Below are 16,103 nucleotides of genomic sequence, written 5' to 3'. Positions count from 1 at the left end.
TTCCAGTTCAGAAAGGAGTCCACAAATATAAAATATATAGTGGATTATAAATCTGTTTTGTAGAATGGGTCGTGGGTTTTACCGCTGTGTAAGTCCGCAGGGCGCGGTGTCCAGGATACATTTGTTCCATATAGTTTTGTTCTAATATATACATTTCTCTACTGTAATAAATTTGCACCGTACCATGACAACTCTGCAGTCCCTTCTCCATATACTGCTCGCTCCACAGGCCATATTTCCTGGAGGGGACTGTGTAATCTAGAATCATGTAAGTTTCTCTTGACGTTTACTTTTTTTTAAATAATAGTATTGACTTCAAATTCATCCATGAAAAAATACATGCGGGAAAATTCAAGGATATGTGATTGTCACCATAGAAAAGGTTTTATTTGGGAAAAATGTTCATATTGTAAGAAATCGGCTATTTGTATTACTGCTTCCCAAATGAGGCGCAATATCAAAAAAATCTCCGTATAGAACCTAGTTGTCTAACGTATAGCCACTTTAGGTTCTGTTCACACTTCCGTCATGGCTACCGTTCTAATGGAAGCTATGACACCGATGCCGGATCCGTGACACGATGGACTCCATTGACTAAAATGGGGTCAATCAGGGTTCTGTCATGGTGTCCCTAGTTTTGACAGGAAGAATAGCTCTGCATGCTGCCCTATTCTTCTCATCAATTATGACAGGACTGACAACGTAGGCTCCAAACCTTAAATTGTTAACATGTTACAGACTGCAGTAACCCTTGGGCTATAGTCTGATTATAGGTCTTGGCGACATAGGGACTGACATTCCTCACAGTCCTGTAGTTTGTTATTATTGGATCACTTCTGCATTTAAAGGGGGCTATTACATAACTCGATCTGCTGCATCGGGCTCAAGCTGGACAACCCCCTGCCATATCACGTAGGGCATATGCCAGTCATAGTGTGGGAACCCCTCTAGTAACCAGAGTGGAGAACCATGACACAGATCTGCTCCCGCTCTGGAGGACTTTACTGGGCACCAGATCATAAGGGGTTGCAGCAACCAGACCCCCGAAGATCATCTCACCAGTGAAGAAGCTGACGCAAGAAAGTGGGGGGGGGGTCCTAGTTGAATTCCATAATGCTCAACATTTTCGACAAATGCATTCATAGGAGAGCGCCTCAATAACCTGCAGGGGAATTCTTAATCTGCAGACAGGGCATTGTCAGAATACTTAACTGACAGGTCTGAACGGTCTACAACCCCCAACAAATATATACTCATTGCCAGGTGAGCCAGACGCTTTGAAGACCCTTATGTTAACCATTTTTAATGGGATACTGGGATTTTGTAACAAAAGTCTTCTGTTTACTCTTATGACGTTCAGCAGTTTCATTTAAGGCAATTGGTAAATAAATTTTGCTGTATATGAGCGAGAAAATGTTTGTTTTGTGCTGTTTTTGTGTCTTCTATGTATTCTCTAATTTTCCCCAAACTGATTGTTCTTTTTATTATTCTTCTAGAATTCTGAATAGTAATAAGATAACCGACCTGAAAAATGCGTCCTTCGAGGGGCTGACCTTCCTGGAGAGGCTGTAAGTATTTCCTTATGTTTCAGACAGCGGTAAAATATGAGAATTGATCAAAATGGCCATACACGAGTGATCTCTCATAAGAAGCTCCCACACCATCATTCTCCAGAGACATTATAGGGACGCTTAGGCTGCATTTTCACGCTACGGTTTTGGTGCAGTATTTTTTTTTCTGTAAAATGCCACAGTTTTTGCTAAACACCAGCGTTTTGCCACAATCTTGTGGTGACTGCGGCCAAACGCACCACAACCAACGAGTGACAACCCAGCCCTAAGTTTTACATTAGGTTTTTCTGATTTGATGTAAATGACACTTAATCGTTCTCTCTTGAAAAGTTCTGCAACTTTCCTTGTCTTCCACTTCCTCGCCATCTCCGGGTCTCTACTTGCTGTCTGTAAATGGGAACCTTCTTGTTTTACTTTAATGGGCTGAAATCCCACTTGTACTTCTTACAGCTCAGAGCTTGCTAGAATATTTTCAAGTCTCGGAAATCCTCTATAAGGTACTTGCCTGGAATCTGGGCTGATGTATTTTACGTATACTAGTGATAGTCAGGACCGGGAAGAGATTTGTGCTATTAATGTGCTAAGTTTTCTAGAATATATTGGACAACTGCTTAAGGTCCTTTTATACGACCTGATATGGGCCATCGGGTGCCGATCGATGAGACCTCTTGTTTTCTCCTTTTGATCCCAATGATCGGTTATGTATGTGGACAATCAGTCCTTACTCTGATCGCTGGTCCCAATACAGGTCCTTCTCAATGAATTAGAATATCCTCAAAGTTAATTTTATTTCAGTAATTCAATTCAAAAAGTGACACTCGTATATTATATCGATTCATTACATACAGAGTGATCTGTTTCCAGTGGTTTTTTCTTTTAATATTGATAATTATGTCTAACCGTTAATGAAAACCCAAAATTTAGCGTCTCCGAAAATTAAGATATTGGGTAAAAGTTAAATGTTTTAGACTCGTGGTGTGTCACTCTAATCCGCTAATCAACACAAAACACCTGCAAATGTTTCCTAAGCCTTTTACGGACGCAGCTATACCAGTTTTGTTTATTTTTTACATTACTTTAGTGGGAAAAGGTTTTTGGGTTTTTTTTACTTTAAAAAAAATAAAAATTTCCATGACTTTAATAAACTTTTTATTTACACTATTTATTAGTCCCCCCAGAGGACTTGAACAAGCGATCGTTAGATCGCGAGTACAATATACTCCAATACTAATGTATTGCAGTAGATCGTCATTTTCACAGGCTTCTGTTAAGCCAGAGACACGGCTTAACAGAGGCAGACAAAAGGCAGACCTTCATTTGGCCCCCAGGCTGCCGTGATAACCACCAGCGCCCCCCGATCGCGGTGTGGGGGTGCCAAAGAGCTGTCGGAGGGGGCTTCAGATGCTGCGGTCACGATTGACCGCAGCACTTGAGGGGTTGAACTGCCAGGAAAAGCACGATCTCTGTTCCCGGCTGTTAGTCTGGGCTGTCAGCTGTAAAACACAGCTGACACCCGCAGGGTATGGAGGGCGCTTAGCCCGTGAGCGGCCTCCATACTTCCCTATGACACTTATCACATGTACGTGATAATGCGTCAAGGGGTTAATAACCATAGTATCACTGCGCTTGATTGGCCAGCAAACTCGCCTGTCCTAAACCCTATAGAGAATCTATGGGATCTTGTCAAGAGGAAAATGGGAGACACCAGACCAAACAATGCAGACGAGCTGAAGGCCGTTATCAAAGCAACCTGGCCTTCCATAACACCTCAGCAGTGCCACAGACTGATCCCCCTCCATGCCACGCTGCATTGATGCCACCTCAGCAGTGCCACAGACTGATCCCCTCCATGCCACGCTGCATTGATGCCACCTCAGCAGTGCCACAGGCTGATCCCCCTCCATGCCACGCCGCATTGATGCCACCTCAGCAGTGCCACAGGCTGATTCCCTCCATGCCACGCTGCATTGATGCCACCTCAGCAGTGCCACAGGCTGATCCCCTCCATGCCACACTGCATTGATGCCACCTCAGCAGTGCCACAGGCTGATCCCCCTCCATGCCATGCTGCATTGATGCCACCTCAGCAGTGCCACAGGCTGATCCCCCTCCATGCCACGCTGCATTGATGCCACCTCAGCAGTGCCACAGGCTGATCCCCCTCCATGCCACGCTGCATTGATGCCACCTCAGCAGTGCCACAGGCTGATCGCCTCCATGCCACGCCGCATTGATGCAGTAATTCATGCAAAAGGAGCCCCAACCAAGTATTGAGGGCATATACTGTACATACTTTTCAGTAGGACGACATTACTGTATTAAAAATCATTTTTAAAATTGGGCTTATATAATATTCAAATTCTCTGGGACACTAAATTTTGGGTTTTCATTAACTGTTACCATAATCATCAACATTAAGAGGAAAAAATGCTGGAAAAAGATCACTCTGTAATGAATCTATAGAATAGGAGTTTCACTTTTTGAATTGAATTACTGAAATTAACTTTTTGATGATATTCTAATTCATTGAGAAGGACTAGTACAATTCCATCATGTCGGCAGCACATCTCTCTGTTCAAACATGGAGATGTGCTGCCGACTACCAAGCATTTTGTTGGCCTGTATAAACGAGCTAATCAGCCGATGAACTAGTGTTTGCTTGATCATTGGCCTTTGTAAAAGGGATTTTAATTGGTAATTCTGATTCACTCTGAATATCGCACCTTAAAGAGGCTCTGTCACCAGATTTTGCAACCCCTATCTCGTATTGCAGCAGATCGGCGCTGCAATGTAGATAAGAGTAACGTTTTTTGTTTTTTTTAAACGAACATTTTTGCCCAAGTTATGACCATTTTTATATTTATGCAAATGAGGCTTTCTAAAGTACAACTGGGCGTGTATTATGTATGTACATCGGGCGTTTTTACCTCTTCTTTTACTAGCTGGGCGTTGTGAATAGAAGTGTATGATGCTGACGAATCAGCATCATCCACTTCTGTTCGTTAACACCCAGCTTCTGGCAGTGCACAGACACACAGCGTGTTCTCGAGAGATCACGCTGTGACGTCACTCACTTCCTGCCCCAGGTCCTGCATCGTGTCGGACGAGCGAGGACACATCGGCACCAGAGGCTACAATTGATTCTGCAGCAGCATCGGCGTTTGCAGGTAAGTAGCTACATCGACTTACCTGCAAACGCCGATGCTGCTGCAGAATCAATAGGAGATAGGGGTTTTCAAAATCTGGTGACAGAGCCTCTTTAACGGGGTATTCAGACTGTATATCCACAGGGTAAACACCTAGTCTCACAGGACAATAAGTCAAGGGTTAGATAGTTCCTATGTATGGCATACCGCCTCCAGAAATGTCAAAGAGATAGAAACTCCAAAATAACATACGCAAAACCAGAGAACATATGGAGTCGTAAACTATCAATAATATGAAAATGAAAAAGTCTCAATACACAATACAAAAATACACAATTAAAAAACTGTAGATGATCCAATATGACATTGGACTGTATGAGAGCCTCATAGGACCAATGAAGTTAGTATGCTATTTATGGGACTAATGCATAGGACAGGTATGGTCCAGAACTTTATAGTGTAATAGTGCCATGCGCTTTTCTGGAGAATACAAAGTGTAAGGATGCAGAGAATGCCAGATGACGACAATGAAAATACACCGGTACCTATTTAATAATAATAATAATAATAATCTTTATTTATATAGCGCCAACATATTACGCAGCACTTTACAATTTAGAGGGCACATGAAACAAACCATATCAGACATTACATAGTGACAAAGTTCATTTACAATTCAAACCTGGGGAGTGAGGACCCTGCTCGCAAGAGCTTACAATCTATGAGGAAATAAAGGAGACACAAAGTGTAACAGTGTTTGTTCTGTACAATGGTCCGGCCATTTTTATACACATGCGGTGGTAACATAAAGCTGCATGAGCCGGTCACCAGCCAGTATCCGTGTATGACGGACATGAAGAGAAGGAGTGTGAGGGAATCTTATTCTGATGACTAATCTAAAAGGAGGGCCATGGAAAGGAGTCAGATTAGGGAATGTTATAGGCCTGTCTAAAAAGATGTGTTTTCAGGGCACGTTTAAAACTGTGGATATTGGGAATTAATCTGATTGTCTGGGGTAGCACATTCCAGAGGACGGGTGCAGCACGAGAGAAATCCTGGAGACGGCAGTGGGAGGTTCGGATTATGGAGGATTTGAATCTAAGGTCGTTGGCAGAACGTAGAGCCCAAGTAGAGTGGTAGACAGAGATGAGGGAGGAGATGTAAGGAGGGGCAGCACTGTGGAAAGCTTTGTGGGTGAGAGTAATAAGTTTGAATTTTATTCGGAAGCGGATGGGCAACCAGTGCAGTGACTGGCACAGATTAGAGGCGTTGGTGTAGCGGTTGGTCATAAAGATGAGCCTGGCTGCTGCATTGAGGATAGATTGGAGAGGGGAGAGTTTAGTGAGGGGAAGACCGACTAGTAATGAGTTACAGTAGTCAAGACGAGAGTGAATCAGAGCAACAATGAGAGTTTTGGCTGTTTCCTCAGTAAGAAAAGGGCGGATTCTGGAGATGGTTTTGAGGTGAAAATGATAGGAGCGTGAAAGTGATTGTATGTGAGGAGTAAAGGAAAGATCTGAGTCAAAAATAACCCCGAGACAGCGGGCGTGCTGCTTAGGAGTTATGATAGTGCCACACACAGAGATGGAGACATCAGGTTTAGGGAGGTTAGTAGATGGTGGGAACACAAGGAGCTCAGTTTTAGAAAGATTCAGTTTCAGATAGAGAGAGGACATGATGTTAGAGACAGCGGACAGACAATCACTGGTGTTCTGTATTAGAGCAGGGGTGATGTCACGGGAAGAGGTATATAATTGGGTGTCATCAGCGTAGAGATGGTACTGGAAGCCAAATCTGCTGATGGTTTGTCCAATAGGAGCTGTGTAGAGAGAAAAGAGGAGTGGACCTAGGACTGATCCCTGAGGAACCCCGATAGCAAGGGGAAGAGGAGAAGAAGTGGAACCAGCAAATGACACACTGAATGAGCGGTCAGAGAGATAGGAGGAAAACCAAGAGAGCCGCGTCCTTGAGGCCAATAGAGTGGAGCATGTTAAGTAGGAGTTTGTGGTCTACAGTGTCAAAGGCTGCAGAGAGATCCAAAAGAATCAGGAGAGAGGATTTACCGTCCGATTTAGCCGCCAAGAGATCAGTTGAGACTTTAGTAAGGGCAGTTTCTGTGGAGTGTAGAGTGCGGAAACCAGATTGTAAGGGGTCAAGAATGGAGTTAGCAGAGAGATAGCGGATAAGGCGAGAGTAGACCAAGCGTTCCAAGAGTTTGGAGATGAAGGGCAGAATAGAGACTGGTCGGTAGTTGGCAGCGCTGGATGGGAAAAGTGTTGGTTTTTTCAATAATGGGTTTATAATGGCATGTTTAAAAGCGGAGGGAAAGATACCAGAGGAAAGAGAGAGGTTAAATATTTTAGTGAGGTGACTAGTGACAGCTGGGGAGAGGGACTGGAGGAGGTGTGAGGGGACAGGATCACTAGGGCAGGTAGTAGGACGAGAAGAAGAGAGGAGCCTCGAGACTTCTTCTTCAGTTATTGGGTCAAATGCTGAGAGTGAAGAAGAGGGAGTGCGGGGGGGAAGGGGAGGTATGAAGTAGATAGGAACAGGGTAAGTAGGTAAATAACATGTTCACAAAAAAAGGGAATAATCAATGAAATTCCCCAGAAGAAAAATTATGTACGACACAAAGTCCCATCACAAAGTCAGAGACAAAATGCCTTACCCATAAGGGAAGTGTAGTCCGAATGGCTCAAGGAAGCGCCCCGACACGCGTTCCGCGTGTAGCTTTGTTAAGGGATGATAGCAGTGTGTTTAGATCGAAACTTTAAATAGTGGGAGGTGTGGAGGCATGTGGTGTTATATGGCCAATCATCGCCCGGGTCATCGCTCCCAGGACGAGTCACCAGGGAGCCGGAGTAGGCGCAGAGCGTCCAAAAGACAGCCCAGGGCGGAAAATCCGCAAATCGATTCTCAGCGCATGTGCACCCCCAGGAAAAGAACGTGAATGTACGGGAAGACAAAAAAAAGTAAGCAATAAGTAGTAGTATAGTATTACGCTACACTAAGTTGATATTCCCCAGGAAAAACACCTCCAAAAAAAAGAGACTCATCCCTTCTTCTGTAAACGTGTTACGCTAACACGAAAAATGTGATCGCTCGTGAAAAATGCGCATCTTTAACAATGTCATAGACCTAATAACAGTATTAGTGAATATGAGTTACATTTATGACTACTAAATAGTAGAATAGAAAGTGTAAGTAGATGCCATGTGAAAACATACAAATATGGGAGTAGGGTATAACCCCCGTGCAGTGACATAAATGGCATGGGTGCTTTGGAGGGTATGCTGGGAACGAGAGGTGAAAAAAATGTCAACTCCACACGCACGCACACACACGCACACACGCACGCACACACACGCACACACACGCACGCACACACACGCACGCACACACACGCACGCACACACACGCACGCACACACACGCACGCACACACGCACGCACACACGCACGCACACACGCACGCACACACATGCACGCACACACATGCACACACATGCGCGCACACACACACTTCCAAGCACGTATAGACGAAGTGAAAAAAACAAGTAAGACTCCTTAGTCAGAAAGCGAAAGCAGAAAAGATTATAAAGAAAAATAATTGATATGTGAAAACGCCAAAAACAGTGAAGGTAAATATAAACTGAAATATGTAAATATATAATTAAAAAGATCAAGCAGAGGGGAGGGAGGGGGGCTATTTGTATATAAAGGGAGAAAAAAATGACGTAAATATGTTAGATCAATGAAGAAATTAACCCCTTAACGCACCATGACGTAACTGTACGTCATGGTGAGCAGTAAGTTCGCGCACCTTGACGTACAGTTACGTCAGTGCTTTGACAGTTAACCGGCGCGCGGCGCTACACCGCAGCGGCGGTTAACTGTGCAGGGTGTCAGCCCTGCTCTCCCCGTTGCCGATCAGCGGCCTGTCGCCGCTGATATCGGCAGTTAACCCCTTAATTGCGGCGCTCGATTTTGAACGCCACAATTAAGGTCTTTAGCGCCGATCGGCAGCCCCCATGTGAAATCACGGGGGCTGGCGATGGTACCCATGGCAACCGGACGCCAGACAATGGCTTCCGGGTTGCCATGTACAGAAGCCTATGAGGACCACCCCGAGGGTGGTCGTCGTAGGCTTCCTGTCAGTGTGACTGTCACGTCACAATGACAGTTGAAATGCATTACACTACGTGTGTAGTGTAATGTATTCCAGCAGCGATCAGAGCTGCAAGTCTAAGTGTCCCCTAGTGGGACAAGTGAAAAAAGTAAAAAAAAGAATAAAAATGTTTTAAAAAAAGTGTAAAAATAAAAGTTATAAGTGACATAAACAAAGAATGCTTTTTTTCCTATAATAAGTCTTTCATTATAGGAAAAAAAATGAACACGTAAAAAAAAAGTACACATATTTGGTATCACCGCGTTCGTAACGACCCCAACTATAAAACTATAATATTATTTTTCCCGCACAGTGAACGCCGCAAAAAAAATAAACGAAAAACAATGCCAGAATCACTTTTTTGGTCACCACCCCTCACAAAATATGTAATAAGTGATCAAAAAGTCGCATGTACGCCAAAATAGTACCGATACAAACTACAACCCGTCCCGCAAAAAACAAGCCCTTACACAGCTTTTTTGACTGAAAAATAAAAAAGTTATGGCTCTCAGAATACGGTGACACAGAAAATACATTATTTTCTAAATAAGTTATTTTATTGCGCAAACGCTGCAAAACATAAAAAAACTATATACATATGGTATCGCCGTAATCGTACCGACCCGCAGAATAAAGTATAATAGTCATTTATAGCCCAGGGTAAACGCCGTCAAAAATAAATAAAAATCATTGTCAGAATTGATGGTTTTTGGTCACCTGGCTTGCCGAAAAATTGAATAAAAAGTGATCAACAAAATCGCATGTACCCCAAAATGGTACCAATGAAAATTACAGATTGTCCCGCAACAAATAAGCCCTCACACGGCTCCGGTGGTGAAAAAATAAAAAAAGTTCCGGCTCCCAGATTATGGCGATTGCAAAATGTGCAGAGCGTTCCAAAAGCGGATAAGATCGGGCGCCATTTATAAGTGCGACACTGGCCACATATCTGTGGATTATTATTTATTTACCCCATTATTATACCCTCTTATTATGCCCCTGATGTACTCTGCCCATCCTACATGTGCCCCAACATTATAAACTGAAATACCAGCAAAACGCCAGAGCTACTACCAAGCAAAATATGCGCTCCAAAAGCCAAATGGCGTCCCTCCCTTCTGAGCCCTACAGCGTGCCCAAACAGCCGTTTATGTCCACCGATATGGCATCGTACCAAAAAATGGTACCAATAAAAACGACAGCTCGTCCCGCAAAAAATAAGCCCCCACACCGCTCTATTGACAGAAAAATAAAAAAGTAGTGGCTCTTGGAAAGCGGGGAGGAAAAACGAAAAAGCAAAACATGAATCAGTTCGTAAAGGGTTAATTACTTTCTAATGAAAAAACATTTATGACCAACTGTGGGGTATTGCCGTACTCGGGAGAAATTGCTTTACAAACGTTGGGGTGCATTTTCTCGTTTATCCTTTGTGAAATTGAAAAAATTCAACATTTTAGTGGAAATAATGTTGATATTAATTTTCACGGCCTAATTCTAATAAATTCTGCAAAAGACGTGTGGGGCCTAAATGCTCACTATACCCCTAGATAGATTCCTTAAGTGGTGTAGTTTCCCAAATGGGGTCACTTTTGGGGGGCTTCCACTGTTTTGGCCTCTCAGGGGCTTTGCAAATTCGACATGACACCAAAAAAACATTCCAGCTAAATTTGAGCTCGAAAAGCCAAATAGCGCTCCTTCCCTTCTATGCCGCGGTGTGGGTCCAAACAGTAGTTTATTACCACATATGGGGTATTTACGTAATCAGGAGAAATTGTTTTACAAATGTTGGGGTGCTTTTTCTCCTTTATTCCTTGTAAAAATTAAAAATGGCTACCTTTTTTCAGAAAAAAAGTAGATTTTCATCTTCACATACTAATTCAAATAAATTTAGCAAAAAAACTGTGGGTTCAAAATGCTAACTATACCCATAGATAAATTCCTTGAGGGGTATAGTTTCCAAAATGGGGTCACTATTGGGGGCTTTCCACTGTTTTCATCCCTCCAGGGCGTTGCAAACGCGACACGGCACTGAAAACTATTCCAGCAAAATCAGAAATCCAAAATCCAAATGGTGCTCCTTCTCTTCTGAGGCCTGCTGTGGGTCCAAACAGCAATTTATTACCACATATGGGGTATTGCTATAATCGGAAGACATTGCTTTACATATGTTGGGGTGTTTTTTCTACTTTATTCCTTGTAAAAATTTAAAATTTCCTAATTTTTTCACAAAAAAAGTAGATTTTCACCTTCACATACTAATTCAAATAAATTTAGCAAAAAAACTGTGGGTTCAAAATGCTAACTATACCCATAGATAAATTCCTTGAGGGGTATAGTTTCCAAAATGGGGTCACTTTTGGGGTGTTTCCACTGTTTTGGCAGCACAAGGCCTCCTCACACCTGACATGGTACCTAAAATATATTCTAATAAAATAGAGGCCCAAAATCCACTAGGTGCTCCTTTGCTTCTGAGGCCTGTGTTTCAGTCCATGACCGCGCTAGGGCCACATGTGGGGTATTTCTAAAAACTGCAGAATCTGGGCAATAAATATTGAGTTGCATTTCTTGGGTAAAACCTTCTGTGGTACAGAAAAAATTTATTACAAATGAATTTTTTAAGAAAAAAAATGAAATTTGTAAATTTCACCTCTACTTTGCTTTAATTCCTGTGAAACGCCTAAAGGGCTAAAATACTTTCTGAAAGTGGTTTTGAATACTTTGAGGGGTGCAGTTTTCAAAATGGGGTGATTTATGGTGAATTTCTAATATATAAGGCCCTCAAAGCCATTTCAGAACTGAACTGGTCCCTGAAAAAATAGCCTTTTGAAATTTTCTTGAAAATATGAGAAATTGCTGCTAAAGTTCTAAGCGTTGTAACGTCCTAGAAAAATAGTAGAATGTTCAAAAAACGACGCAAACATAAAGTAGACATATGGGAAATATAAACTAGTATGTATTTTGTGTGGTATTACTATCTGTTTTACAAGTAAATACATTAAAATTTAGAAAAATGCTAATTTTTGCTAATTTTCTCTAAATCTTGGCGTTTCTTACAAATAAATATTGAATTTAATGACAATAATTTTTCAGTATCATAAAGTACAACATGTCACGAGAAAGCAATCCCAGAATCGCTTGGATAGGTAAAAGCATTCTGGAGTTATTACCACATAAAGTGACACATGTCAGATTTGCAAAAATGGGGCTGGTCCTGAAGGCCAAAACAGGCTTAGACACTAAGGGGTTAATAACATACAAAAGTATTCCTAGAAACTTGCTGCCAATGAGTCCATAGATCGAATAAAGTTTTTACGATGAATAGAAGAACATGCTTTGGAAACGCAGCACCCCACGCCATCAACTCAATAGGACAATACAGGAATAACTAAAAAAAAAATCTGAACACAAACCTGAATTAATACAGACATAATGTAAAAATGTGCAGAAGAATTATAAGAATGACGCAAAACTCAATTTTTCATTGAGGCCATTAGGAACCATGGTGCCAAGAATTACAATCCACTGGGACTCTTTCTGAGCCAATAATTTCCTCGCATCTCCTCCTCTGACTCCACAGTGAACTCTATCAATCCCCCATGCTTTGAAAGTTTTGGAGTCACATCCATGATAGTTTGAAGTGTTTTGGGATCGTTTTAACCAGGGTTCGATCTCTCCCCTCCTTTGCCGTTATGATATCCCGCACATGCTCTCTGATTCTAATTCGCAGTTGTCGGGATGTCAGGCCTACATACACTTTAGAGCAACCACAAGTTGCGTAATAAATCACAAACGTGGTACTACAGGATATGTACTGCAGTGTTTTGTATTCCCGCCCATTACTCAATGATTTGAAAGTGGTGTCCGTTTGATATTTGCACATGCTACACACTCACCACAGGTATAGCACCCCCAGGTAGGGCCCCTTGAGGAGAGAGGATTCTTTTATTTGGCTACGTAGTGACCTTTAACCAAAAAATCACCAATATTTCTACGTCTCCTTGCTGTCATTAGTGGGGTTTTTGACAAAGTTAGTGCAAGAGTGGGTTCAGTCTGTAATATGGGCCAATGCTTCTACATGGTTTGCATTGACTGCCACTGGTTGTTAAACGTCGATATAAATCTAGTAAGATGTTTGTCAGAGGATTTCCTGCCTGGTGGATGTAATAGGGATTTGCGTTCCGTGTCCTTAGCACGTCTATAGCCACGTTCAATACATTTACGGCTATATCCTCTTTCCAGGAATCTATCCTTTAAATCCCTAGACTGATGTTCAAATTTAGTCTCTGACGAACAGATTCGCCTCATCCTGAGGAATTCACCAACTGGGACAGCCTTGATAGTGGACTGGACATGTGCCGCAGGATATGCAAAAAACATCTGACCGGGGTCCTAACCCTGAGATCAGGTTAATAGGTTCCCTGCACCCCCCCCCCCCCCCCTTGTTTGGCAAGATACAGCGACCAATGGCTATCTCTACTGTAGTCTATAGGAGTTATGGAAACACCTGAGCGTTCTGGTCTGTGGTCTGAATACCCCTTAAACTGCAAGAGCGTGCCACAGAGATCTATAGGGTGGCAGAATGTTTCCCATAGTAGCACAGGGTACTCAAAGGGGTTTTCTCAGAATCCTTAATTATCAACTAACCACAGGATAGGTGATCATTTTCTGATCGCTGTGGGCCCCACTGCTGGGAGCCCCACTGATCGTGAGAACGGGGGTCTCAAACACCCCTGTTTCTTCTCACTGCTCAACCACAGCGAGGAGGACATTGGATGGAGCAGTGGTCAAGCATGTGTCAGTCTATGTGAATGACGGAAACGGGCAAGTACAGCGCTCGGCTGTTTCCGTCATTCTCATAGACTTTGGAGCGGAGGGCGCAGGCTCGACCACTGCTCCATTTAAGATCCTCCTCACTGCGGGGAGTGCAATGAGGAATATCTAGGGGTTCAAAATCCTTGTTCTCACGATCGGTGGGGCCCCCAGCATTCAGAAAAATATCACCTATCCTGTGGATTTGGGATAATTGATTCTGGGAAAATCCCTTTAGCAAGTGTCTGTAGACTGTAACCCATTACACACCGACTACATAGCCCAGAATACATCAGTCTGCCAAGTTGTTTTTTTTCTTTCTTTTGGCTGAAAATGTGTTTTCTATGAAGTGTTGTGGGACTATGACTCGCGTGCTTGTGTTCGCAGCTTCAAGTGGACGCTGCGTGTTGGGGGAGGGGGAGCTTGTGGTTTCTGATGTGTTTTATTCTGCAGGAAATTGACTCTCTGGGGGGAAAAGTCCAAGAACACTCAATACATTTTACAAGACGTGCTGCTTTTTCTGTGGATCGGATACCAATGTACCACCCGGAGCGTTCTTGTTTTTCTCTCTTCACCCGCCTGCTTTATTATTATTTTTTTTTTATTAGTACGGTCATAAATACAAACAATTGAAAGTGACTTTTTTTGGGTTGGAAGAGATTGAATGGACTAGAAAAGTATTCCCGCAGCTCGGAGATTCTGTCCTGGGTCTGCGGCTGCGCGTTCTCTTCTATACAGCGCTTCTAATATGGCTTCTTCTCTACCCCATGTTCTGTGCTGCTCCGTCATGACGTGTCCTATTTCTATGAATCCGAGGAAGTTTCTTTATAATTTTATTATAGAAATGGCAGAATGAGTCCAATATTTAGAAGTTCCTGCTATTTGTAAAGTGGGAATATTGACCAAAATGATGACCAGAATACAGATCACAATGGCTATGGTATGTTGTGGCCATTTTCGTCTGACAGACACATGAATATTGTATTTTCTTTTTGCACCCAATAAGCAGATATAGGTATAAAGCCCCCCCCCCCCCCCCAACAAGGGCACGCTCTTGGCATATGTTTGTTTGTTAAAGTCTACGGTTGCGTAAGCATATATATCAGGCAATTTTCCCACCGTATACGCTAAGGCCTTGTTCAGACTGCATTTTTTTGCAGCGTTTACACGACGAAAAACACGTCAAACACATGCTTCAAGCTCCCCATTGACCTCAATGGAAAAACGCATTGCTTGCATATGGTGTGTTGTTTTTTTTTGCACGCGTGTTTAAAAAACGCGTTGTGTAAAAAAAAATGAAGCCTCTGGTCAATTCTTGGCATGTAAAACACCAATAACGCACCTAATTCCCATAGTTAATGGGAGTTCTAATTACGCGCCCAAAAGACGCGCCAAAAATGCATCAAAAACGCCTGTACTTTAAAAAGTGCTTTGCAAAAATGCTAGCTTTTTGTTTTTTTTTTTTTTTTTTTTGTTTTTTTTTAGAGCCGTGTGCGAAATGTACATCACAGATGTGTATGAACACAGTCAAACACCCTGGACGCCAGGCAGATACATCAGGACAGGGGGATTTGTGTTTGATTTATTTAGATCACAGAAGATTCTCTGGCCTGGATACATTATAGAAAATTCTAAGGGTCAGCTCACACTGGTTTTTTTTAATCTGAAAAAGCGCCAAAAACGGCCGAAAATGCCTTCTATTGATTTCAATGGGAGGTGGAGGCGTTTTTCGGGCGTTTTACGTCTCTGACCTCCCATTGACATCAATGGGAGGCAGAGAAAGCGTATTTTGCGGCGCTCAATGGCCACGGGCGAAAGACGCAGTGAAAGTCGGCGTACAGGCAGAGCAAAATCTGCCTCAAAATTCCAAACTGAATTTTGAGAGACCTTTTCTGCCTGCAAAAAACTCTGTGTGAACCCAGCCTGATGGTATGTTCACACGCAGTGTTTTCAGGCGTATTTCGGGGCGTTTTTGCCTCAAAAAACAACTGAAAAAACGGAAGCTGAATGCCTACAAACATCTGCCCATTGAAATCAATGGGAAAAACAGCATGTAGTTCATACGGAGCGTCTTTTTACGCCGCTGTTTTAAAAAACGGAGCGTAAAAAGACGCTCCGTAAAAAGAAGTAGCTGGAGCTGATTTTCCATTGAACACTATGAAAAACGCCTCAAAAGAAGCTCCAAATTAAAAGAAGCTTCATTTTCAGCTTCAAAAACGCCTGAAAATCAGAGGCTGAACACAGCTCCGTATTTTCAGATGTTTTTTTGCAACGCGTGTGAACATACCCTTAGAATTGTGTCTGTATCTAGCCTCAGGATGCAAACCAGTATTTTTCCATTCACTGCCAGCAAACTGAGATCTTTAAAATGGGAAGGTGTTAAAACACAACAAGAATGAATCAATTGATT

The 16,103-nt window shown here is 42.6% G+C and overlaps 1 protein-coding gene across 1 annotated transcript in view; it reads left to right on the top strand.

Annotated features, from left to right (window-relative positions):
- Nucleotides 1-16,103, top strand: part of ADGRA3 (adhesion G protein-coupled receptor A3) — a 70,689-nt gene that overhangs the window by 11,834 nt on the left and 42,752 nt on the right. Inside the window, exon 2 of the mRNA XM_075858661.1 lies at nucleotides 1,497-1,568. Within this exon, the coding sequence (XP_075714776.1) occupies nucleotides 1,497-1,568 (72 nt within the window). The remainder of the gene's footprint in view (nucleotides 1-1,496; nucleotides 1,569-16,103) is intronic.

This window comes from Rhinoderma darwinii, chromosome 1 (genome assembly GCF_050947455.1).
Source record: "Rhinoderma darwinii isolate aRhiDar2 chromosome 1, aRhiDar2.hap1, whole genome shotgun sequence".
Lineage (NCBI taxonomy): Eukaryota > Metazoa > Chordata > Amphibia > Anura > Rhinodermatidae > Rhinoderma > Rhinoderma darwinii.
Note: the sequence above shows the minus strand (reverse complement) of the source record. Positions and strands in the feature narration are given on the sequence as shown.